The sequence below is a fragment of the Melospiza melodia genome, chromosome 19, assembly GCF_035770615.1.
Source record: "Melospiza melodia melodia isolate bMelMel2 chromosome 19, bMelMel2.pri, whole genome shotgun sequence".
Classification (NCBI taxonomy): Eukaryota; Metazoa; Chordata; class Aves; order Passeriformes; family Passerellidae; genus Melospiza; species Melospiza melodia.
Window position 1 is genome coordinate 4,088,270 of NC_086212.1, and position 23,419 is coordinate 4,111,688.

Below are 23,419 nucleotides of genomic sequence, written 5' to 3' on the forward strand. Positions count from 1 at the left end.
AGCAGGGCAGGGAGCAGGGACCTTGGAAAAAAACCAACCACATCTTGCATTTGCTGGAAGAAAGCCTGGCCTTGCCCTGCCTGCTAAGAGCTCCTGCTTGTTTATGCTCTGGGTTGTAGCAACCGCTATTTTAGGGGGGAGGCTGAGTCCAGCCTGGGCAAAGCCTGGAAATGCAGCCAGGGAGTGGGGCTGGGGGGATCTGCAGCACAGCAGTGCCTGTCTTTGCTCCAGCTGCAGGAATTCACCCGCATCCATAACCTGATAAATCCTCTGAGTGCATGCAGCAGGCATCCACAGCCTGCCCCAGTTTGCCCCACGGAGGTAGAGCATGCTGCTAAGCCACAGTAAAGGGATTAGGATTGGAGAGTGGAAAAATGCCAGGGAGAGAGCTTGGAGGACAGAGCTGATCTGCTAAGGCAGCACATGGGGTGCACTGGGGTTCCCTCACAGCTGCAGGGGTCTGTGATGGCCACAGAGCCTCACCCTTTGCACATTTTCTGGAATTGATACCTAACCCAGCAAAAACTCAAAAAAAATTGGATTAAGGTGAGAGCAGAATGAGGAGAGGGGAGGAACCCCACAGAAACATCCCAAATTCAGGGGTGGCATTGAGCACTGATGTTAAATGAAGTGTGACATGGTGACAGGTGGGCAACACTGAGGAGGAGACAAATTACTTCTCTCCACCACAAATACCCCTGGGACTGCCCTGCTGCTCCATCACCCTGTAAACAACAGAATGCCCATCCCTACGGGAGTCACAGCCTCCCAGCACCCATGGGCTGCTCCCCTGCTTGTCCTCCAGGATCACCCAGCACTGCACCCTGCTCACCCCATCTCTGCAGCAGCAAAGATTTCACAGGGTTTTCCAATTCAAAGATTTTTTTTTTTTTTTACACCAGAAATTTCCTGTCTCGGAAAAAACGCTGGGAAGCTGCAGTCCAGAGAGACTCATTTGAACGCCCCAGGGATTGTGTGCAGAAGCAAACAGCCCATTTCGTGGCTGCAGGAGCCAGGTTATGCTCAGTGGAGGAGCTCAAGAGACAACCTACCTTCATCCTCCTCTGCACAAACCTCAGAGACACTGTCTGTCCCTGGGGAGATTATTAAGGAAGCTAAGGAGCGGAAAGGTGGGATGCAAAGTGCCTGTTTGCAGCTCAGGAGAAAGAAGCCATGCATTTTTAGGGCAGGAGGAGGCAGCAGCTGTGTCCACGCATCCACTTGAAGGACATCAGCTCTTTCAGGAAGGGCTGAGCTTTGGGGTGATGACCCTGAGCAGTGACAGGGCAGGAGAGGGACCAGCAGAGATGGCAGAGCACACCTCAGAGTGCACACCAGACCCCTTACAGGTTGCAGAAGCAGAACTAAACCCTCAGATCTCCTACCTGAGGAGGGTTACACGCTGACTTTGGCTCCTGCAAAATGCAGCAGGCTCTGAGCAGAGAGGGGGCACACACTGAGCAACCCAGCAGGACCTGCTATCTCCAAGGAGCAGAAAACAGCAAGGGACACACAACAGCCTCATGCATTGCAGCCATGGCTGGCTGTGCCTGGCTGATTATGGCAACCTTGGCAGGCAGGGCTGAGTTTAGGGTGATAACCCTGAGCAGAAGGACCAGTGGAGATGGCAGAGCACACTTCAGAGTGCAGACCTCACCAGAAGCAGAATTAAACCCTCAGATCTCCTACCCAAGGGGAGTTACACGCTGACTTTGGCTCCTGCAAGGATGCAGCAAGCTCTGAGCAGAGAGGGGGCACACACTGAGCAACCCAGCAGGACCTGCTATCTCCAAGGAGCAGCAAACAGCAAGGGACACACAACAGCCTCATGCAGCTCACCCACTGCTGGCTGTGGCAACCTTGGCAAGCACAACCAAGCAGCAGCAGCCTGCCCATGGAGGATGGGCAGCATTTTGGGGGGCACACCCTGCAGTTTCCCCCCAAACCTCAGCAGAGGAGGAGGAAGGGTGGGAGCAGGCTGGCTGTGAGGCAGAGGAGCCTTTGTGCAGAGCTGGCTGTGCTGGCAGGGCTGTGCCTGCGGCTGGCCCCGTGCAAAGATGGGGATTACAGTGCAGGAGAGCAACAAGCACGGCTCCCTCCCAGATTACAGCACAAAAGCAGCAGCTTTCAATTAACTCTGAGCAGGCAGCCCGGCAGGCAGCACAGGGAATTATGCCTGAATTTGCTAGGGGGGGAAAAAAAAAGAAAATCCAGAGGAGATTTTTAAAGGAAACTGCCCAGGGTGCTCAGGTATGGGAGATGCAAAGGGAATGCAGGAAATGCAGCACACCACAAGCCCACGGCAGGGTGCAGTGGGTGAAAGGATGGGCAAGGCACACCCATGTCACACCCAGGGGTTTCTCTGGGTGCATTAACAGCAGCTCTGACAGCAAACACTGGCCATCCATGTCGTGCTGGAGCTCAGTGCAGCAGCCTGTGTATTCATCCCTGCCCCTGGCTGGCATGGCAGCTCCCCCTTGGTATAGGGAGTGAGGGAAAAAATCAACATTTCTCAGCTTTACCCCTGGCCCCATAAATTACCAGGCAAACAGCTGGGGGCTCTCTGCAGCCCATCCCATGTTGTGCAGCATCCAAAAAGGCAAGGGGCTGCAAAAGCCCTTCCAGGGTGGCTGCTCGACAGAACTCTGCTCCCCAGCTCTGCAGGTGGCTGCTGGGGCTCCCAGGCAGGGCAGGGACTCAGTGCCAACCAGGCTGCCCAGACACAGCCCCCAGTAACCCTGTGGGCGCTCTCAGAGAGCCCTCGCTGGTGGCATGACCACCTTGGGGTAAACAAGGCACCCAGCCACATTAAATGTCTCTCCACAGAGCTGGGAAATGCATGTGAGCCCCAGGGGATGTGGGATGGCTCAGGGAGGGAGCAGGAGGGGGACAGCAGCAGGAAAGGGCACTCAGCTCCCAGGGTTACACGGCTCTTGCCCGAACCCCTTCCTTTGCAGAGGAGAGGGAGAGGCTTTGCAGGCATCCCCTCCCTTGCTCCAAACCCTCCCGTGCCCACTCTTTGTCTGCCCGTCCCTCTGCAGCTGCTGCCGTATCACATCTCACATTTTCCAGCCTGCTGAGCAGGGCTGGGAGCTGCTCTCCATCACACAGCTCAGCAACAGCGAGCTGGGGCAAGGACACCGAGCCACCTCCTCCCTCCCTCCCCTCTGAAAACAGCCCTTTTTGGGGAAACACTCAGAATAACCCCTCCAGGGGGGTCACAGCAGGTGCAGAGAGCTGAGGGCAGCGGCAAGAGGAGATCCCAGCACAGCCAGAGCAGGAGGATGAAAGCAGAGCCTTGCACAAATGCGGGGCGCACAGAGAAATGGGTGAAATGGGCTTAAACAAGTGGGGTTTGTATGGCAGCTGAGGGAGGATGGGACGTGAGCTGGCACTGCTGGAGCTCTGCTGGGAAGCTCCCAAGCCCAGCGTGCATCACACGGGTGTAGTAGCACCACACACGTCTGGCTCGTGCCACGACGTCACCAAAGCCCTCCCTTCCCACCCCCAAAAATCCTCATCTCGCTCCAAACACGCACTGGCGCTGATGAATACGTGAGAAAAATATTCATCTGCAGCTTTTTGGGTGAGTCCTAGGATATAAGTCACCTGGGATAAGTCTGATTCATCCACACCCGAGACGGGCAGTGCCAATCCCTCGGGTTAGGGCTTAATTTTTGTTTTTAATCCTGAAATGCCTGAATTTTTATGACAGATGGCACAAGCCAGCACTCTGCTGCAGCCCAGCCCAGTTTCCTGCTCCTTGCTGGAGAAAATAGGCAAATTTTCCAACATTTTTTGGAGCATGAGAGGTGTGTGCTCTGGGCTTCTGCCCAGCTGGAGCCAGGGCAGCACCCCAGCCACCTCCTGCTCCAGAGTTAGCAGAAGTGAGCTACAGCATGGAAACAGATATAAGCAGGATGCACATGTCCTGGCAAAGAAGGGATGGTGCCAGCATCCCCATGGCCATTCCTGGCGCATGCCTCCAGCAGTTCTGCCCTCTCCCACTGCCCCTGGCCAGGGGGTTTCAGCTGCCAGCCCTCAGGACAGGTAAATCACTCACTCCCTGCTGGCCTGCAGCTTGCCAGGAAGGAGATCACGTGGCAATGGAGGAAGCAGGAATGGCAGCACTCGTTCTTGGAAGCCCAGGGGCCTCATCTGTATTTTTCCAGCCCCCAGTAAATGAAAGCCTTTAAGCTGTTGCTGCTAATTTTGGCAGGAGTTGGGACAGCAGCCGTGCACTGGGGCTTTGCTGATGGACAAAGGGCCTGACTGAGCATCACCCAGTGCATCACCCAGTGCCCACCTCGGGCTGGCATCCTGACACTTCCACAAACTTGGGCAGCAGCAGAGGAGAGCTGGCCTGACGTGCAGCCTGCAGCACCCAAAGAGCAGCTGGGGAGCCCTGGTACCCAGCCCTGAGCTTGCCAGCAGCTGACTGCCCCAACAGCTCAGCCACAGCTCCACCAGGAAGGAGAGCAGAGGGCACCAAATCCCTGCAGCCACCCCAGGACGTGGCACCTCGTGGGTGCTGGTGCCCACCAGGCTGGTGTGTGATGATGGCTCAGCGTCCCTGTCCCCTCACAGCACGTCTGCCCCTATGAACCAGGCAGACCTGGAAAATGGCCCCAGGGAGCAGAGGAAGCAGCGGGAAGAAGAGAGCTGGAAAATGTCCCCAGGGTCTGGCAGCAGCAGGGGAGCAGCAGGGAGCCATGCCCACTGCCAGGCCATGCCCAGCTGCACGGGGTCGGGTTATGCCACACTGTGTCCCAGGCTGAGCACATCCATGCCATGCTGAGCTGTGCCAGCCCAGGCTGTGCCAAGCCTTGCCATGCCAAGCTGGGTCCATGCTAGGCTTGGCCGTGCTGCACCCAGTGTGCTGTGCCAGGGCAAGCCATGCCCAGCTGGGTCACGCCTGGCTAACCTGGCCCACGTTGTGCCAAGGCTGCCCTGTGCCAAGCCGTGCCATGGAACACTGAGCTGAGCAGTGCCACACCACGCTGGACCATGCTGTGCCAAGCTGAGCTCTGCTCTAAGTTCAGCATGGCCATGCCAGGCTTAGACAAGCCAGGCCCTACATCCAGTCATGCTACACTGTGCCAAGCCAAGCCGAGGCACAGCGTGGCAGGCCAGCATTCCCTGGCTGTGCCATGCTCAGGGATGCCATGCTGGGCTGAGCCATGCCAGGCTGAGCTGAGCTGTGCCCTGTGCCCAGCCATGCCCTGGCATGCTGAACTGCACCAGGCTGGACCCGAGGATGCTGTGCCACACGGAGCTACACCTTGGGATGCAGTGCCATGCCACGTCATGCCATTGCCAGGGATGCTGTGTCATGCTGAGCCATGCTGAGCCATGCTGTGCCATGCCATGCCATTACCACTGCCAGGGAAGCTGTGCCACGCTGCACCGTGCACAGGGATGCCACGCTGTGATAACCACGGATGCTCTGTTGTGCTAAGGGATGCTGCACCATGCTGACCCCTGCCCTGAGATTCCACCCCATGCCATGCTAAGGCCAGGGCTGCTGCACCATGCTGAGCCATGCCCTCAGATGCCCGGCAAAGCTCTGGTGACTTTAAACCACGCTATAGCCAGGGGATGCTCACCCTGACTGACCCGTGCCCTGGGATGCCATGATGTATCACTAATGCCCAGGGATAATACCGTGCCACACCGAGCCGTGCCAGGGATGCCACGCCGAGCCGTGACGGGGATATGACTGCACACAGAGACGTGGCAGGGATGCCACCCCGAGCTGTGGCAGGGATGCCACCCCGAGCCGTGCCCACCTTGAGATAGTCGTTCTCGGAGCGCAAGTCCTCCAGCTCGCGGAGCAGCCCGTCGGTGCCGGCGTCCAGCATCTCCTCGGTGAGGTCGGAGAAGGCGAGCGAGGTGCTGAGCTGCAGGCGGCTGCTGGCCACGGAGGCGGCCGAGGGCTCCTCGGGCAGCGGCGACGCCTCTCCGGCCGAGGGCGGCGGCGGCGGGGCGCTGCCCGGGGACTCGCCATCGCTGCCGCTCAGCCCCAGCTCCAGCGACAGCAGCTTCGCCTCCTCCGAGGCGCTGCAGTCCGACACCTCCGAGCTGCTGTCGGTCAGCCCCGAGCCCGGCCCGGGCGCGGCGGGCACCGAGCGGGGTCCCGAGCCGCTCCTCCTGGCCGCGGGGGCCGCCGTGTCGGCTCCGTGCCGCCGGCCCTTGGGCCGCACCGCGCCGCGCCCCGCCGGCCCCTTGCCGCCGGCCCGGGCCCCCGGCGGGCCCCGCTTGTCGGCTCGCCCGTCCTTGCCGCCGCCCGGGCGCCGCGGGTGCGGGTGCGGGTGCGGGTGCGGGTGCGGGTGCGCGCCGCTCGCCGCCAGCCGCGGGGCCGCGCCCGGGTGTCCCCCGCCGCCGCCGCGCCGGCTCTTGGCCAGCGACCAGCCCGGCACCTCCTTGGGGCGGGCGGGCGACGGCGCCCGCTGCGGCTTCTTCTTCCTCTCGGGGAGCGGCGGCGGCGGCGGCGGCGCGGGGGGACCCGGCTGTGCTGCCGGCGCGGCCTCCATGTCCCGCTGGGCTGCGCTGGGCTCGGCCCCGGCTGCGGCTGCGGCCCCGGCCCGGCCCCGGCCCCGGCTCCGCCCGCCGCCGCCGGGCGGGGACGAGCGCGGGCGGCGAACAAAAGGCGGCGGAGGGAGTGCGGGGGGAGGCGGGGGGCGGCCGTGCTGGCGGCAACAGCGACCCCTCCGCCCGCCCGGAGCCGCACCAGCCCACCCTGCCCCGGCGGATGGGGCATCCCCGGTGGGTAGAGCATCCCCGGGGTGAGGGGTGCCCCGCGGGTGTCTTCAGCAACGCGTGTTCTTTGGGGAGCCGTGACATGGCAGGCGGAGCATCCCTGGGGACAGGGTCCCCTCGCGTGTCCCCTGCAGAGCGGGTCGCTGCGGTACCCCTGCGGAGGAGGGTTACTCCGGGGTATTTCAGCTCCTGGGACCCCCCGAGGGTAAATGTCCCTGAGCACAGGTCTGGGGAAGGAGGTCCCCAGGGTGTTCCTGTAAGCGCAGCTCCTCCGGGGCAGATCCCCGAGGGACACTGAGTGTGACTGTCCCCCGGGGCACCACTGTCACTGCAGGGCATCCTCTGAGCTGGAAGTCCCCCATGTTCCCCGTGGGTGGGAGCTCCCTGTCCCCCCTGAGCCAGCTCCGCGCCCCTCACGCTGCCCAGGGCCGCTGCAGCCTCCTCCGGAGCCGCGGGAGCACGGTGCCTCTCCAGGGGGAAGCCTGGAGCAGCGAGTGCCTGTTCCAGTCTGCTCCCACCCACCCTCCGCGCCTGCCGTACGTTACCAGCCGGCCCCGAGCCCGCTGCCGAGCGTCCAGAGGCTCAGTTTGAAAAATGCTCCTCGGCTGTATTTGTAAAATGCTCCTCTGCGCTTTCCCGCGTGGCCTCAGCACGGGAAGCGATGCTCTGCTGCATCGCACAGAGCCCGGGAGCCGCTCGCTGCTCAGATTCCGTTCCCGATGCTGGGCGGCACAGCCCCAAGGCAGCGCCTGCTTCTGCCCGGGGCAAACCCGAGCCTGGCACAGGGGCAGAACCCGCTGCACATCTCGGTCTTAATCCGCCCTAAATAAACACACGTGGGGTTGATTAGCACGTTGCTCAATACCCCTCTCTGTTCAGCCCACAGCCCCCTGCCCCCCTCCCCAAACACCCTCTGGACACAGGCTGGGATTGCACTGCTGCTCTGCCCTGAGCCAGATGTGCCTCCAGCACAGGAAAACCGGGATTGTACAACACACCAGGGCTGTACAGCACACCAGGATTGTACAGCACACCAGGGCTGTACAACAAACCAGGGCTGTGCAGCACACCAGGATTGTACAACAAACCAGGATTGTACAGCACACCAGGATTGTACAGCACACCAGGATTGTACAGCACACCAGGATTGTACAGCAAACCAGGATTGTACAGCACACCAGGATTGTACAGCAAACCAGGATTGTACAACACACCAGGGCTGTACAACACATCAGGGCTGTGCAACAAACCAGGGCTGTGCAACAAACCCGGGCTGTACAGCAAACCAGGATTGTACAGCACACCAGGATTGTACAACAAACCAGGATTGTACAACAAACCAGGGCTGTACAGCACACCAGGATTGTACAGCACACCAGGATTGTACAGCAAACCAGGATTGTACAGCAAACCAGGTCTGTACAACAAACCAGGGCTGTACAGCACACCAGGATTGTACAACAAACCAGGATTGTACAGCAAACCAGGTCTGTACAACAAACCAGGGCTGTACAGCACACCAGGGCTGTACAGCAAACCAGGGCTGTATAGCACACCAGGATTGTACAGCAAACCAGGATTGTACAGCAAACCAGGATTGTACAACACACCAGGGCTGTACAACACACCAGGATTGTACAGCAAACCAGGGCTGTATAGCACACCAGGATTGTACAGCAAACCAGGATTGTACAGCAAACCAGGACTGTACGACAAACCAGGGCTGTACAATAAACCAGGGTTGTGCAACACACCAGGGCTGCAGTGGTACCTTTTGTTGCAGGTATCACTCCCTGCAGCTCGTGCAGCTGTAAATCGCTGTGTGCCTCTGGCCACGGCTTGCTGAGCCCCCCCGTGGCTTCAGGAACGCCAGGGCGGTGTCTCCAGCCTGTCAGCAGCTTGTGAGCATGACAAGGGGGCTGTGGGCGGAATAAGGGACCCCAGGAAGATGGGAAGGGCTCTGTGTCCCAGCCCCACCCTGCAGCACAGCCACTGCGCTGGGACAGGAAGGTTCCTGGGTATCCTGCCCTTTCCAGGAAGATTCGCAGCCACAGGTGCCGCTTTCCAGGCTCTGGCACGTTGCCTGGCACCACACCTTGCAGCAAAGCAGGCTGAGCGGTGCCAGGCGCTGTCCCACGAGGGATGCAGGGCGGGTGGCACAGCCGTGCCCTTCTGTACGTGCCCGTGGCCGGGGCTGGCGGCAGGGCTGCCCTCCCCAGCACCATTAGCAGCCGTGCCGGGACTCAGAGCTGCTGCATGACTGCACACGCCCCGAGCGGGACAGGCGCTGACCGAGCCGTGCTGCCTGTGCTCATTAGCGATCATCATTAGTCCTGCTCCCGGCAGTGCTAATTGCGTAACGCCGGCACACGGTGGGCTGCCCTCGGGGAGCCACAGAGCTGCAGGGCGGAGAGGGATGAGGGCAGCATGTCGGCAGCCTGGTCCTTGGGAACAGCCCCTGGACCTTGGGAACGGCCCCCAGGATGTTGGGAACAGCCCCCGGACCTTGGGAACAGCCCCCAGGATGTTGGGAAGGGAACCTGGTCCTTGGGAACAGCCCCCAGGATGTTGGGAAGAGCCCCCAGGATGTTGGGAACAACCCCCAGGATGCTGGGAAGAGAACCTGGTCCTTGGGAACAGCCCCTAGGATGTTTGGAACAGCACCTGGTCCTTGGGAACCACCCCTGGACCTTGGGAAGAGCCCCCAGGATTTTGGGAACAACCCCCAGGATGTTGAGAACAGCCTCTGGTCCTTGGGAACAGCCCCCAAGGATGTTGGGAACAACCACCAAGATGTTTGGAATAGCCCCTGGTCCTTGGGAACAGCCCCCAGGACCTTGGGAACAGTCCCCAGGATGTTGGGAAGAGCCCCCAGGATGTTGGGAACAGCCTTGGGAACAGCCCCCAGGATGTTTGAACAGCCCCTGGCCCTTGGGAACAGCCCCTGGTCCTTGGAACAGCCCCAGGATGTTTGGAACAGTCCCCAGGATGTTTGGAACAGCCCCTGGTCCTTGGGAACAGCCCCAGGATGTTTGGAACAGTCCCCAGGATGTTTGGAACAGCCCCTGGTCCTTGGGAACAGCCCCAGGATGTTGGGAACAGCCCCTGGTCCTTGGGAACAGCCCCCAGGGTGCCATGAGGAGGGACAGGACATGCCCCAAACTCTGCCTGGGGCTGAGCACAGGGTAGAAAGGCTTTCCCAGAGCTCAGCCTCCCTTAGGGAAGCCCACCTCTGTCAGGTCTCATCACTCACAGCCCCCCTGCTGGAGCCAGGCTCTCATCCCTGCCCTCCCAGCCTGGCCCTGGCTTGTCCCCACTCCTGTCCAGGTGCTCTCAGATTGTTGGGTTGGATTATTGACTGGGTTTGTGTGGCCACGTTTTGGCAATGAGGAGAGGGCTACAGGGGTGGCTTCTGCTTCCCCCACGTCCAGCAGAGCAAATCCCTGGTGGCCTCAAGATGGATGTGAACCTGGCTGTAAATCTGGCCAGCCCAAAGAGGATGTGAATGCCATCAGAGCAGGATGTGCCTCCCGTGGTACCCGTGCATCCCCACAGGCAGGTTGTGTCTCACCCCTCTTTGGAGGCTTTGGAGGCAGCTGAGGGCTGAGCCCCTTCTGGGACTGCTGTCCAAGGCAGGAGCAGGTTTGGGGTGGAAGTGGGAGGGATGTGAACAGAGCTCAGAACATCCCCTGGGGCTGGAGGCAGTGCAGGCAGCCAGGTTTAGAGCTGAGCCAAGCCAGGTGCCTTGCCCTGTGCTCACCTCCATCACCCTGGCACTGCCACGGAGCTGTGCTGGAGAGCACAGAGCCCTCCACGGCCAGAGCTGTGCCAACTGATCTCACCGATGGTCTGCTGTAGTGGCTGCTCCTGAACTAGTTGTTCCCAGGGGAATTATTCAATAAATTTGAATTAAATGTGGGCAGGCGGCTTTCTGAAGCCTCTGAAAGGAAAGCAATGAGCTTAAGCAGCCCCCTGGGCCCTCGGGAGGTCTGGCTGGCAGCCAACTGAGCCAGGATCCAGCACAGCCCTGAGCAGAGCAGGGGAGAGCTCTCACCAGCACCGTGCTGGGCTGAGCAGGGCTCTGCTGCCCACCCAGCCCCTCCTGAGCCTCAGCAGGGCCTGCAAGGGGACACAGGAGAGGGCACCAGAGGCACCAGAGGCAAAGTCAGCCTGTGCTGGCTCCTGGCACAGGGACAACCCTGCAGATAGACCCCAGCTGTCACCTCCAGAGCCACCCTTGCTGTGCACAAGGGCAGGAGCACCCCAGGGGCTCGGGGGATCACCCCAAACCTCCGTCCCCAGTGCAAAGGGCAGGGCCCAGGGGAGAAGCAGGAACCAGTGAAGGTGTTGACACGTGAGCACCCTTCTGGACCAGGCTCTGCACACTCCCTGCTCCTTCCCTGGCTCCCAGAGGCAGTGCTGGCTTCTCTCCAGCCCTGTGATGGGTGAGGCTGTCAGGTGCATCACAGCTGAGGGTGCTCAACCCTGTAGCAAAGTGCAGCAGGGCCTGAGGAGTGGCAGGAGGCAGGGCCTGAGCCCTCAGTCCCCAAGGTGCGGATGGACCTGGCCCAAGCTGTGGTGAGCAAAGCCAAACCCCCCTCCCTTGAGCTGATGATTCTGCAGTTTCTTAGGGAAAAAAGCTGTAGAAATGGTTGTTATGCTCAGGCACCATTCAGCATCCCCCTTGTTCAAACAGCATTTGCACCTGCTCTCCAGCACTTTATATAGACACTGACACACTGTTGGAATGACAAATATCCCAGGTGGATCATTTTTAAACACCTACACGCATTGTTTGCTGTTTACTGTGCTCCCCCTCCCCAGTGCTGCTCCCACTGAGGGGATTTTGCTGCCAGGGAGGGCCCTGAGCAGGGACACGAAGCCAAACACCCCAGGGCACTCTGTGTGGCACCCCAGGGCACTCTGTGTGGCCTCCCATGCCTTGCTCACACCTGGGGAAATCACTTTGCTCTCCAGCTGTGGCACATCTGCTTGCAGAGCTGCTGAACATGATGCTGCATCAGGATGGTCTGCAGCAGCCATAGCAACGGGGCTGCCTTGCATTCCTACCTTCCCCAGCAGAAATGAGGCTGATTTCTCCCAAATTCGCTGCTGCTGCCTGAGAGACACCAGCAAAAACCTCTGGCCAGGCAAGGGAGAGGAGTTCTGGGAAGGTGCTCAGGCTGAGGCTCTGCTGTCCCCTGTCAGGTGAGGGCTCTGGTGCAGAGAGCAGCTCCAGAGGCTCCAGCCAGTCCCACCTGCACCAGCTGGACCCTCCACAGATCCTGAGCTGCATCCCAGACCCTGGTTCAATCCTCCAGGGTGGGGAGCACTGCTCCTCTGCCCTACAGTTGGATTCCACAGGGGGCAGGAGGAAGCACCAGACACCCAACACCTCCGTGTGCCCGTGTTCACAGGGGTTCCAGGTTGAGGGAGGAGGAGATGAGGATCTGACTCCGTGTTTCAGAAGGCTTGATTTATTATTTTATGATATATATTACATTAAAACTATACTAAAAGAATAGAAGAAAGGATTTCATCAGAAGGCTGATGAATCTATTCCTTCCTATTCTATTCTTAGATAGAATAGGAAGGAATAATAACAAAGGTTTGTGGCTCGGCTCTGTGTCCAAGCCAGCTGACTGTGATTGGCCATTAATTAGAAACATCCAACATGGGCCAATCACAGATGCACCTGCTGCATTCCACAGCAGCAGATAATCAATGTTTACATTTTGTTCCTGAGGCCTCTCAGTTTCTCAGGAGGAAAAATCCTAAGGAAAGGATTTTCCATAAAAGATGCCTGTGACACCTCTGGGCTCAGCAGCAGCCTGTGGAGGGACAGCTGTGCCAACCCAACAGCAGAGCACGATGGCATTGCCCTCTGAAATGGCTGCTGGCCTTTGGAGATGGAGGCCCTGGGCCCAGGAATGGTCACAGGGATTGGGGGAGTCAGAACAGCCCTCCCAAATGCTGAGGGCTCCCTGGGATAAGGGCAGCACCCAGTTTCCATGGCACAGCACAGGCTTCTCCTTGACTGGCAGGGAAGGATTAAAAACCTGCAGGTGTAGGGAAAAAAACCAAACAAGAGACACTCTGGGCTCTCCTGCCCTGGCCCTGAGCTCACCCAGTCCTGGGCCAGCCAGGATCAGCACCCACTGCTCTGCCACAGCCTGCGTCTGAGCCAGTCCCAGCCCCCAGTGCTTTGCAGCTCACACTCTCCTGTCATCACAGCTTCCCCACCCAGCCCTCAGAGCAAGCCCCAGAGCCCCACTGAGCCCCCCAGCCTGCCCTGCCCTCCCCTCTGGGCCGTGTTGCTGCTGCTCAGTGCTCCTGGGACCTGCTTTGGGGAGGAAGTGGGGAGCTCTTGCTTTTGGGGTACAAGATCACCACACTGAGCTCCACGCTGCCCTCCCCTTGCCTTCCCCCACCCTGGGCAATGTGGCTCTGCAGGGACAGCAGTGCAGGACACCCAGGCTGGCTGTCCCCAACACCAGCGTGGCAGGGTGGGGATGTTCCTGAGCAGAATCCTGCTCCAGGAACGCAGCACAGCCCTCAGCACATCCCACTGGTGTGGGACAGGGAGGTGCCACACTGGCAGGACCTTGCCAGGGCTGCCTGGCTCTCCTGGGCTGGAGATGATGGCTCTCCCAGGATGGAGGAGATGACTCTCCTGGGCTGGACATGGCTCTTCCCAGGCTGGACATGCCTCTTCCCAAGCTGGACATGGCTCTTCCCAAGCTGGAGATGATGGCTCTCCTGGGCTGGATGTGGCTCTCCCAGGCTGGAGGAGATGGCTTTCCTGGGCTGGATGTGGCTCTCCTAGGTTGGAGGTGATGGCTCTCCCAGGTTGGAGGAGATGGCTTTCCTGGGCTGGACATGCTTCTCCTAGGCTGGAGGTGGCTCTTCCCTGGTTGGAGATGGCTCTTCCCAGGCTGGACATGGCTCTCCCAGGCTGGAGGTGATGGCTCTCCCAGATTGGACATGGCTCTCCCAGGCTGGAGGAGATGGCTCTTCCCAGGTTGAAGGTCGCTCTCCCAGGCTGGAGGAGATGGCTTTCCCAGGCTGGAGGTGCCTGCCGTGGTCCAGGAATGCCTGTGGTAATTTAGGACAGCAGAGTGGCCCCAGAAACGCTGAGAGCTCCCCCAGCCCAGCTGTCAGTGACTCCTGTTTGGGACAGGGACAATGGCCATGGGCCAGGTGGGTCCTGTCACTCGTGATCTTCTCCTACCCAAAAGCCCAAAGCAAACCGAGGCCTTTATCAACAGAGTTGTGCAAAAAACTCCAAATTTGCGTTTTCTGCCCCATTTCTGCTGGCGGGAGCTGCGGGGCTGCGTCGCCACCTGGTGGTCACAGGGAGTAGCGCAGCCGCCTTAGCGCTGCTGTCGGGAATGGGGGGAAAAAATGAAAAAAAAAAAAAGGAAAAAAAAGGGTGAAAAGAGTTTTGAACACTCTGCAGACACCGCAGCGTAGTAGAAGTACGGTTATAAATCGTTATCCATATGTATGTTACTATGTTTGCCTTCATATATAAAAGTGATACAAAGTTCCTTCAGTTTATATCCAGTGTTTAATTTGAATTTTGTATCCCTGTGCTGGATATCTCCAGGGCTTTTGTGCCTTTCCCCTGGAGAATGCAGCTGTGCTCCAGCCCTGCCCAGAGCACTCCAACCTGTTTTAGGCACTACCAGCAACATTTTAGCAGGGCAAAAAGCCTTCCCTTGGCTCCCGCCACACTGGTGGGTTTGTGCAAGGAACATTAACATGGCAAAGAGTGGGCTCATAGTGAAGGGATACAAAATATTAATTTATTTTTTTTTCCTGGATACCCAACAGAACATTTTAACAAGACTAGAAATGTAAAACCAAGTCAGAGCTGAGAGCACAGGCGTCCATCTTCCCTACAGCCACCAGAGACACCTGAGGATATTCAGTCAGGGCTCCAAGCTAGGGAGGAAGGACAGCAACTCAACCAAAAGCTGGAGAATACATAAAGAGAAACCTAAATAAACTCTTTCCTGTTGTTAACCTGGCCACTGAGAAATTACAACCTCCTGCTGTGTGAGAATTTTCAAGGCTGGACTCTTTCATTAATGTACTGACCCCAAATTGGCTTTTGAGAAGTCTTCAGAATGCATAACAAGCATTTAAATAATGTATCTGTCAGAAATGAAAGAAGCAAACAATCAAAGCCTGAAGTTTTAGCAATATTGTGAAGCCATTGCAGTATTCTGCAGCTCCAGCAGTGCCCAGGAGCTCTGACCCCAGCTACCCTTGCACTCACCCTTCAGAAAAGACTTTGTAATCAGAAACCCAGGGCAGGACTCGAGCAGTGATAAGGAAGAGAGTTCCTGAAACCATCAGAGCTGTTCCGAGGAGAGATCTCCTAAAGAAAAGCAAGAGCTGCACTTTGTAGCTTTCAAAACAAACTGTCAACATTTACCAATTGGATAGAGACAGCAAGTGATCACAAAGGAGAGGAAATAACCCACTCATATTTAATCTTTGCTGGGATTCCCGAGGTAATTTGGCTTTCTCTGCCAGCTGCACTGACCATTATGGGGGCTCAACTCATCCAAGCAGGGTCATTGCCTGACCAGCTACCCCTGATCAGCCTGAGCTCCCCCAGATCCCACCTGGGACCCCACTGCCACCTCCACATGAAGTTCTGGAGCTCTCTTTAAGTGCAAATCCCGGCTCCTCCTCTCAGGCCTTGCCCATGGCACTTTCTGGGCTGTTTTCTCTCTCCTGACTGCTCGGGGTGATGCTGTGAGGGAATTCCTCTGCAGCCTTTATCCACCTGGGCTGCTCTCCAACAGGCAGGGAGCGTTGCAATGGCTTTGCTGTTTGTGAACAGGCACATTTCCACACAAAGGAATCGTTTGCAGCTGCCAAGGGCAGTTTCCAGCCCTGACCCAGCTGTGGGCCAGTGCTATTCCAGTGGGAAGCCCTAGGGAAGAGCTGTGTTGCGAGGAGCATTTCCCCTACTAGGAGATAGGGGGAAATTCCTGTGCTTGCTGTGCTGCTTCTCCCCTGTTTGGTGAGTCCAGGGATGAACATCCTTGGGCAGCTCATCCTGGAGCTCATTTGGATGATCAGAGATCTTGATCAGCCAGACCTTCCTCTAGGGAAAATCTGGGTGCAAACTGGAAAGGCTTGGAAGAAGCAGTGAATGGTTCTCACACCGCCATGGGTGAAGCTCTTTGTGCTGAGAAAAGAAACCTTTTTTTCAGGCTCAGAAAAGAAACTTTCTGTCACCTTGTGGGAAGGGAAAAGGGCTGGGACTGAGGGCTGGGCCAGCAACTTCTGTGGTATTTTTGGGGTCCCCCATTGTTGGGAGGAATGATGAATCTGACTCCATGTTCTTAGAAGGCTAATTTATTATTTTATGATCTATATTATATTAAAGAATGCTATACCAAAACTAAAGAATAGAGACAGGATGCAGACAGAAGGCTAAAAGATAATATTGAAAACTTGTGACTCCTTCCAGAGCCCTCACACAGCTGGCTGTGATTTGCCATTAAGTCAAAACAATTCACATGTTGGATAAACAATCTCCAACCACATTCCAAAGCAGCAAACACAGGAGAAGCAAATCAGATTATATTGTTTTCCTTTTCTCTGAGGTTTCTCAGCTTCCCAGGAGAGAAATCCTGGGCAAGGGGATTTTTCCAGAAAATATTACAGTGACAAACTTCCTGCAAGGAAGAGGAGTGAGGGTGTCCATATGTGATGGAGGAGACTGGCTGGATGTGAAAAACAAGTCAGAAAAGTTAAAATAAGTTGTAAATTTAAATGTGGCAAGGAGGTCTCTTCAACCAAGTGATGGGACCTTGCACTGCTCCATTCCCTGTGCCCTGGATGTACCATGTCCTCCTCATCTTTCACATCTGTTTCATGTGTTGTTTGAAGATTGTTTCTAATTAGCAGAGCTCAGACAGCAAAATCCAGAGGAGAGCCAGTGCAGAGACCAAACCCCCAGAGTTCAAGGGGATTTAGTCCAGCCAAAAACGAATGGCACACTTAGAAAAGTCTCCTGAATTCAAGTTTTGGTCAGTCTGTGTCCCAAAGTGCTTGCATTTGGAGCATGAGGAAGGCTCTGTCTCTGGCAATTTTTGAGTTGTGACCTCTGTAGGAGCAGTACTGGAAATGTGGCTGCAGCTCTTTGGCCTGTGCTCTCAGCTCCTCTCAGCCAAGCTCAGCAGCTTTGTGGCAGGTCCCTGGTAACCAGGAGAGCTGGGATTTCTTGGGATGAGTGCCTCTCCAGAAATAAAACTCACACTGGCTTCGCTTTTTCTTGAGAGCTTGAGCAAAATGGGATTTTTACAAGTTTTATTCACTGTAGGGCCTTCAGACCATGTGAAACCAGCAAAGCCAAGGCAACTTTTAAGCAGTGGGGCAGATCCATGTTGAATAGAAACAAGTAGTTAATGTAAGGTAGATTCTCAGTATAAGGGATCAAAATTCTCAGATAAGATATAAGAATAAGGTAGAGAATTCTCAGTATAAGGTATAACAATAAGGTATAAAAATAAGGTGGATTCTCATTTTTTTTTTTACAGCTTAATCCCTGTGTTGCCTGTCTCAGCTCTGTTGCTGTCCCCTGCTCTGTGCAGTGTGGGGAAGGCCACCTTGGTGCTGGTGACAGGGACAGTCCAAGGGAAGGTGCCTGCAGTGCTGCCTGCCCTGAAGGTGGCAAATGAATCCCCTGTAATGAGCTGGCCAGGGCACAAGGGCACAGCCACCACCCCCAGATGGGCTTGGAATTGTTTGGCTTTGGGCAGCAGCCCTAATTACTGCTCATTAATGGAAAACCCTTTTCAGTTTAATTGCTGAGAGTTTGTGCTCTGATTTAGAGGGTTTGGTTTCTGATCTCCTGCTCCAAGCAGGTCCTGCACTTTAGGGAGGAACTTCAGCCTCCATCTGGTCACAGCAGAATTTGAAATGTGACTGAAGTTTTCCATGCTGGGCTTTAATTCCCAAAGATCTGGATGCCAACAGAAATCCTGTGGTGGTGTTTGCAGGGATCCCAGGATGAGGGAAGAGATGAGAATCTTGACTCCATGTTTCAGAAGGCTGATTTATTATTTTATGAAATATATTAAAAGAAAATGATATATTAAAACTGTACTAAAAGAAAGGATTCATCAGAAGGGAGCAAGGAAAGAAAAAGAATGATAATAAAATCTTGTGACTGCTCGCAGCCTCGACACAGGTGGCTGTCATTGGTCACCAAATAAAAACAATTTCCCATGCTGGGTAAACAATTCTTCAGATCACATTCAAAAAACGTGGAGAAGCTGAAGCTTCTCACCTTCTCAGGAGAAAAGATCCTGGCAAGAGGATTTTTCATAAAATATGTCTGCAACAAAATCCTTTCCATCTTTGCCTCTTATCCACTTCTCTGAAAAACAAAGCATCAGCCAGGCTTGATTTCAGTGAGTTTGAGGGGTGGAAGCACTGGGGAGCTGATGGGCTGATGGTGTGATAAATAAATGGGTTAATAAGTGTTGGAGAAAGCCCATGGGAGTGGACCCTTGGAATGTTTTGGGAGGTTTCAGCTCGCAGCTGACTCCCTGTGCAGGCAGCTCAGCCTTTCCTGGGTGGAGAGAGCACAAAATGCTCGTGGTGAGACAAAAATCTGTGCAAAACATGAACTAAACAAACTTCCCTGCACGGGCTGGCTCCTTCAGGGGATGGAGGAAGCTGTGGGGTGAACCCTGGGCTCTGCCCTGCTAAGTGGACTCACAGAATTCCCAGAATGACCAGGTTGGAAGGGACCTCCAAGACCATCGAGTCCAACCCAGCCCCAACCCCTCACCCAAACCCCGGCCCCCAGTGCCACATCCAGGCTTTGTTAAACACACCCAGGGATGGGGACTCCACCACCTCCCTGGGCAGCCATTCCAGAACTTTATCACCCTGTCTGTAAAAGCTTTTTCCCAATCTCCAGCCTGTGTTTCCCTTGGTGCAGCCTGAGGCTGTGTGCTCTGGCTGTGTCAGTGCTGCTGCAGACAGAGCCCAGCCCCAGCTGAGCACAGGCACCTTTCAGGAGCTGTGAGAGTGATGGGGGCAGCCCTGAGTCTCCTTTTCTCCAGGCTGAGCACCCCCAGCTCCCTCAGGGCTTCCTCACAAGGTTTGTGTTCCCAGCCCTTCTCCAGCCTCGTTGCCTCCCTAAACATCTCAACATCTTTGCAGAGCAAAGAGCATCTAGTGCAGAAGGGGAGGATGGAGCTTCCTGGCTGTCTGACACACCACATTTCCACGTGCTGGTGGAAAAAAACATAATAAATGGAGAACAAAAAACAAAAACAAAATATGGAGAAAAATAAATGGAGAACAAAAAACCAAAATAAATGGAGAACATCAATAACCCTCCGGGGCTGGGGTCTGGAGGAACTGGGAGCTCCTACAGCTCCAAGCTGGAGGTTGAATTCTACTTTTGGGTATGGAGGTGGGAGGTGTAGCCAGACATCTGGGGCTCCTGCCTTTGTGTGCAGGCTGCTGCTCCCAAAGGGATCCCAGCGCTGGGGGTGTGGGGGGAAGAGGCATTAGCTGCTAATTTGATGTGCTTTATGTCAAATGTTTGCAGCAGAGAACAGCTGTTTGCTACTCCCACTGTTCTCACTGCAGCTAAGAAGGGTGAGAGTTTCTGAAAAGGGTGATAATTTGATTAAAGATGCAGCAGAAGATGTTTTTATGGGATATCTGTGTGGAGGCCCATCAGGGCAAGCAGTGCTGCTGAAACAGGCTTGGGTGATGCTTTTCTAGCAGGTGGAAGGTGTTGGGTGTCTCCATGGCCCATGGTGGGACTCAGCTGATGTCCTGGACTACTCTTTCTTCTCTATTTTTCCCCAGTATCATGTAAATCCACAGCTGAGATGGAAATCATGCTTTTTTCCACGTAGAAAATAAGAAAAATTTCATTAAACAATGGTTTTTAACATGGTACCAATGTGGAAACCTCAGGAGGAAGAACAGGCTCTGAGTCTAAGCCTGGCACATTCTCTGGGCAGGAGCCTCCCCCATATCCAGGTCTGGACCCCTCTTCCCTGACACCCAGCAGTGCAGCCATGGCAAATCTTGTAAATATTGGAAAAATCATCCCAGTAATAGCTGCTCCAGTTCAGTCATGGCCTCCAAAAGATGGAGCCACAAATACAAACCTGTTCTTGAGATGATGAAAACTTTCTCTGTTCTAAGCTTCTCTTGCATATCCTACAGGCACATGTCTTGCATCCACTGAAAGGTCACCCAGACCAGCCAAGGAGAGATTTTATGAAATTATTTTTTGGCTTTGGGGATTCTTTTGGATTCTTCTCTCACTGATCCTGTTGTGAGACCTGAGCAAGCAGCACTGCAGGGTCTTCTGTGAAGGGTGGAGTTGCAATAGGGCACTTCACAGATGGGCTAAATAGTTCAAAGAATTCAATAACTCCATAATAATTCATGTGATTCAATAGTTCAATAATTCAGTTTGGAAAAGCCTTTTAAGGTTAAGTTCCAACCATTAACACAGCACTGCCAAAGCCACCAATAAACCCCATCCCTAAGCACCACATCTACACCTTTTAAAAACCATTTCCAGGGCTGATGATTCCATCACTGCCCTGGGCAGCTCTTCCAATGCCTGGCAGCCCTTTCCGTGAAGACATTTTTTGTAATATCCAATTTCCAATTTCATAGTGGAATATCCAATATCCAATTTTGTAATGTCCAATCGAAATCCCACTGGTTGTACTTGAGGTTGTTCCCTCCTGTCCTGATGTTTGTTACCTGGGAGAAAAGACCTGGATTTCTTTGAAAAGACCTGGATTTCTTTGAAGAGACATGGATTCCTTTGAAAATACCTGGATTTCTTTGATAAGATCCAGGTGCATTTGTGCACTTCTGGTCCTGGAAAGATAAACTCAGGGTGAGGCTGTGCCATGGAGGTGCTTCCCTGTCCCTTTTTAGGGGAAACACTGCAAGCCCTGCGAAGATGCAGTGTTTGTCCTGCTGTGCAGAGATTTGGAGCTGAGGGAAGAGCAGTGGCATCCTTGGAAGTGGATTTACTCCAGGCTGGTGGTTTTGCTGGTGGGTTTTTCCAAGCTGCAGTCTCCCACGAGATGGTGCTGTGGGATAGGGGACACTGTCACTCAGACACGACTGCAGCTTCTGGCTATAACAGAAAATGAATTTGTGGCTTTGTAAGAAACGGAGGGTTTTGTTTGCAAAGTCTCTTCAGGGAGAAAAATGGGGAGTGAGTAACATCAGCTGCTTTCCTTCCCCAAGAGCCCAATCACAGAGAAAGGAGTCCCCAAATCTCACAAAACAATTCACAGATGGCACCTTGTACTGAGTCATTTTTCACTCAGAAATTAATGCTGCTAATATTCTGCTTTTCACAGCATCACAGAGGGTTTTGGGTTGGGAAGGGACCTTTCAGATCATCCCATCCCACCCCCTGCCATGGCAGGGACACCTTCCACTGTCCCAGGCTGCTCCCAGCCCTGTCCAGCCTGGCCTTGGGCAATGCCAGGGATCCAGGGGCAGCCACAGCTGCTCTGGGCACCCTGTGCCAGAGCCTGCCCACCCTCACAGGGAAGAATTTCATCCCAATATCTCTGTCAGGTTAAAGCCATTTCTCCTGTCACTGCAGGTGAAAAGAAGCACATTTAACATGTGAAGAAAGCCTCACATATTACTGGTATGTTCAATATCTCAGTGGTTTAATTAGATAAGTTTTTACAGTAAAACAATTAAAGTATTTCTGCATGCACTTGGATTTTACTCTTTTTTTGTGGGGAGGGGTTTATGCTCATCTCTGCCTTGTTCTCCTGGCTGGGGAATGAACTCCTTGGTGCTTTCATTCTGGGAGATGTGAGGGATGTTACAGCAATTTGCCAGTGCCTGAATCCTTTGCTAAGGATGTGAAGTTCTCAGTGGTGATTTTGGATTCCTTGCCCCAGGCCAGTTCTTTGTTTGCTGACACACCTTTACACCTCTGCTCCCTCTCTGATTATTTTAGAGCACTGCTGCTTCCTTCATGGTCTAAATTTATCCCATGCACTTTTCATGCATTAGTTGCTGATTCTGCTGCTCCTAAACCCAACCCTGCCCAGCTCTGGTGCTGCATTTCCTTATCTGTCCATTACTGAGGTGTTTGCAGTCCCCAGTGCCAGCCTGTGTCACAGCTCCTGTCACCCCTCTGTGCTGCAGCCCATGGCTCTGTTGCAGTCCTGTGTCACTGTCACATTGTCTGGAAAAATCCCTTTGCCCAGGGTTTTTCTCCTGGGAAGCTGAGAAGCCTCAGAGAAAAGGAAAACAATATTTATCTCATTTGCTTCTCCTGTGTTTTGCAGCTTTGGAATGTAGTTGGAGATTGTTTACCCAACACGTGAATTGTGTTTACTTAATGACCAATCATGGTCAGGCTGTGTCAGGTCTCTGGCGAGAATCACAAGTTTTCATTATTATCTTTTTTTAAATTTATCTTTTTTCATTGTTATCTTTTATCTTTTATTATCTTTTAGCCTTCTGTCCATCTCCTTTCTGTATTCTTTAGTATAGATATAATATAATATAATATAATATAATATAATATAATATAATATAATATAATATAATATAATATAATATAATAATAAATTAGCCTTCTAAGAACATGGAGTCAGATCCATAATTCCTCCCTTCAATGGGAGTCTCAGAAAATACCACAGTTCTGGGCTTTTCTTAACTTGGTACAAAGCTTTTTTTGGTGATGGCACTGCTGGGTTCCAGGGTCTGTACTTACACTGTGGGATTTCTGTCCCACAGCCCTTTCAGATCCTTTTTCCTCCACTCACTTTATACATCCAGCAGATTTTTGGGTCTTTTTCAACTCTGAGCTGCTGATCTGAAAGTCTTGTTAGGGGAAAATGATTTTTTTTGAACATGCCCTGTCCAGTAATGCTCCTTGTTAATAATGATACCTTTGATCAGTGCCATGGAAAATGTGGACAGTGCCTAGATTTGGTATTTTGCAGAGAAACTGCAAGAAAGTGAAGGAATGGACAAATATTTGCCACAGGGATTCTGTTTTCTTTTCAAGCAAACATCCGGGTTATTCCAATTAAGAAAAAAAAAAAAAGGTGCTGTGGCAAATATGAAAAGATCCAGGAATTTCATGTCAGCCTGTGTTTTTATTCTTTAATTTCAGAGCCTCTCCATCTGGAAATAAAAGCATTACTGGGGTTTGATCTGGAGTCCTCTGAAGTCCAGGGAAGATTTCCCCTCCGAGTGCTTCAGTAACAGTAAATGCTGGATGGAGAGAGGCTGAATAATTTAGGCAGCAATTCCCAGTGCTGTGTGCTTGCTGCCCAAACACACTGTGAGCCAAGGGTGCCCTGAGATGCCCATGAATACAGAGATTCCCCCTTTCAGTGCCCTGGCTGCTTCCAGCAGCAGCTGAGTCCCTGCCAGCCCTCCTGGCTCCTTAAACCTCCCTTTGTGGCAGCTCCAGGGTTTTGTCCATGTTCCCACCGTGGGGATGGGGTGGGAATTGTCCCTCCTGGGTGTAGATTGATGATGGGCAGAGCTCTGTGCTCTCACCAAGTGATGTTGGTGTCTCTGTAGCCCAGGGGAGCTGTGGGTGACTGCCAGAGGCAATGGGGTGGCACTGTGCAATTAATTCAGT

The 23,419-nt window shown here is 54.3% G+C and overlaps 1 protein-coding gene across 2 annotated transcripts in view; it reads right to left on the reverse strand.

Moving 5' to 3' along the window:
• Window positions 1–5,935, reverse strand: part of MTCL2 (microtubule crosslinking factor 2) — a 30,265-nt gene extending 24,330 nt beyond the window's left edge. Inside the window, exon 1 of one of the 2 annotated variants that reach the window (XM_063172176.1) lies at window positions 5,790–5,935. In XM_063172176.1, the coding sequence (XP_063028246.1) occupies window positions 5,790–5,861 (72 nt within the window). In that variant the 5' untranslated portion in view covers window positions 5,862–5,935. The remainder of the gene's footprint in view (window positions 1–5,789) is intronic. The other variant, XM_063172175.1, reaches the window with a different exon arrangement.
• Between the last annotated feature and the right edge of the window lie 17,484 nt (window positions 5,936–23,419).